Here is a 1307-nt window from a genome sequence, read left to right on the forward strand (position 1 = left end):
AACCAGGGGAGTACTAGTAGTGGTAGTGGTGGAAATTCCAAGGTCATTTATAGAGGTAATTCTTCTAATTCAGCTTCAAAGGGTGATGAAAAGAAACCTCAGGGGGATATGACTAGGAGAAGATGTTTTAAGTGCCAAGGTTTTGTTCATGTGCAACCTGATTGTCCCAACCAAAAGGCTGTTATATTAGTTGACTAAGAAGATGATTCCAATCATGAAGACAACCAGCCAATTGAGGAAGTTAGTGAGGAAGATGAGGATGCCTATGTAGAACCTAATGAAGGTGATATGCTTGCTATTCAGAGGATCTTACATAATAAACATGAAGATGAAGAATCATCGAAATGAGAGGCCCTTTTCCACACGAGGTGTACATCACATGGCAAGGTATGTTCAGTGATTATTGATGGTGGAAGTTGCACTAATGCTGTTTCGGAAGAGATGGTGACTAAATTGGGTTTTGAAACTGAGGTACACCCCAAACCTTACAAAGTTGGGTGGCTGCAATATGGTAGAGGTATGAAAGTCACTAAAAGATGCTTCGTCTCTTTTTCTATTGGTAAGATCTATAAAGACCAAATTTGGTGTGATATTGTAAAGATAGATGCTTGCCATTTATTACTTGGAAGACCATGGCAATATGATAAGCGTGCTTTTCATGATGGATACCATAATACCTATTCATTCATAGTTGATGGACGTAAGATCATTTTGACACCATTGCACCCAAAAGAACTTTCAAAGAAGGCAAAGACCGTGTCTGATACACTAATGACCAGATCACAGATTATTGGCCACATCAATAAAAGAAAGCCATTGTACATAGCAGTAGCCATGGGAGACTCACAAGATGAGGATCATGAGTTAAATACACGAGCCAAGAAGTTACTTACTAAGTATGCGGATGTGATCTCGGAAGATGTTCTGTTAGAACTTCCACCCATGCACGATATTCAACATCAAATAGACCTTATACCCGGAGCATCGTTTCCAAACAAAGCAGCTTATAGGATGAATCCTACACAACAAGCTAAACTCTAAAGGCAAGTCGAAGAGCTATTGGAGAGGGGTTTAATAAGGGAGATCCTTAGTCCCTATGTCGTGCTTGATTTGCTTGTTCCTAAGAAAAATGGCAATTGGAGGATGTGTGTTGACAGTCGAGCAATCAACAATATCACTATCAAATATCGCTTCATAATTCCAAGGTTAGATGATCTATTTGACTAATTACATGGTTCTAAGATCTTTTCAAAGATTGATTTGAAGAGTGGGTACCACCAGTTCGTATGAGAGAAGGTGATGAATGG

At 39.3% G+C, this 1307-nt stretch overlaps 1 protein-coding gene across 1 annotated transcript; it reads left to right on the forward strand.

The window, feature by feature from the left end:
* The first annotated feature begins 441 nt into the window (after positions 1-441).
* On the forward strand, positions 442-1041 carry LOC107822930 (uncharacterized). Its single transcript, XM_016649517.1, has one exon. It carries the CDS (start codon positions 442-444, stop codon positions 1039-1041), a length of 600 nt encoding a protein of 199 aa, XP_016505003.1.
* Positions 1042-1307: the final 266 nt, after the last annotated feature.

The sequence above is a fragment of the Nicotiana tabacum genome, chromosome 8 (assembly GCF_000715075.1).
Source record: "Nicotiana tabacum cultivar K326 chromosome 8, ASM71507v2, whole genome shotgun sequence".
Taxonomy (NCBI): Eukaryota; Viridiplantae; Streptophyta; class Magnoliopsida; order Solanales; family Solanaceae; genus Nicotiana; species Nicotiana tabacum.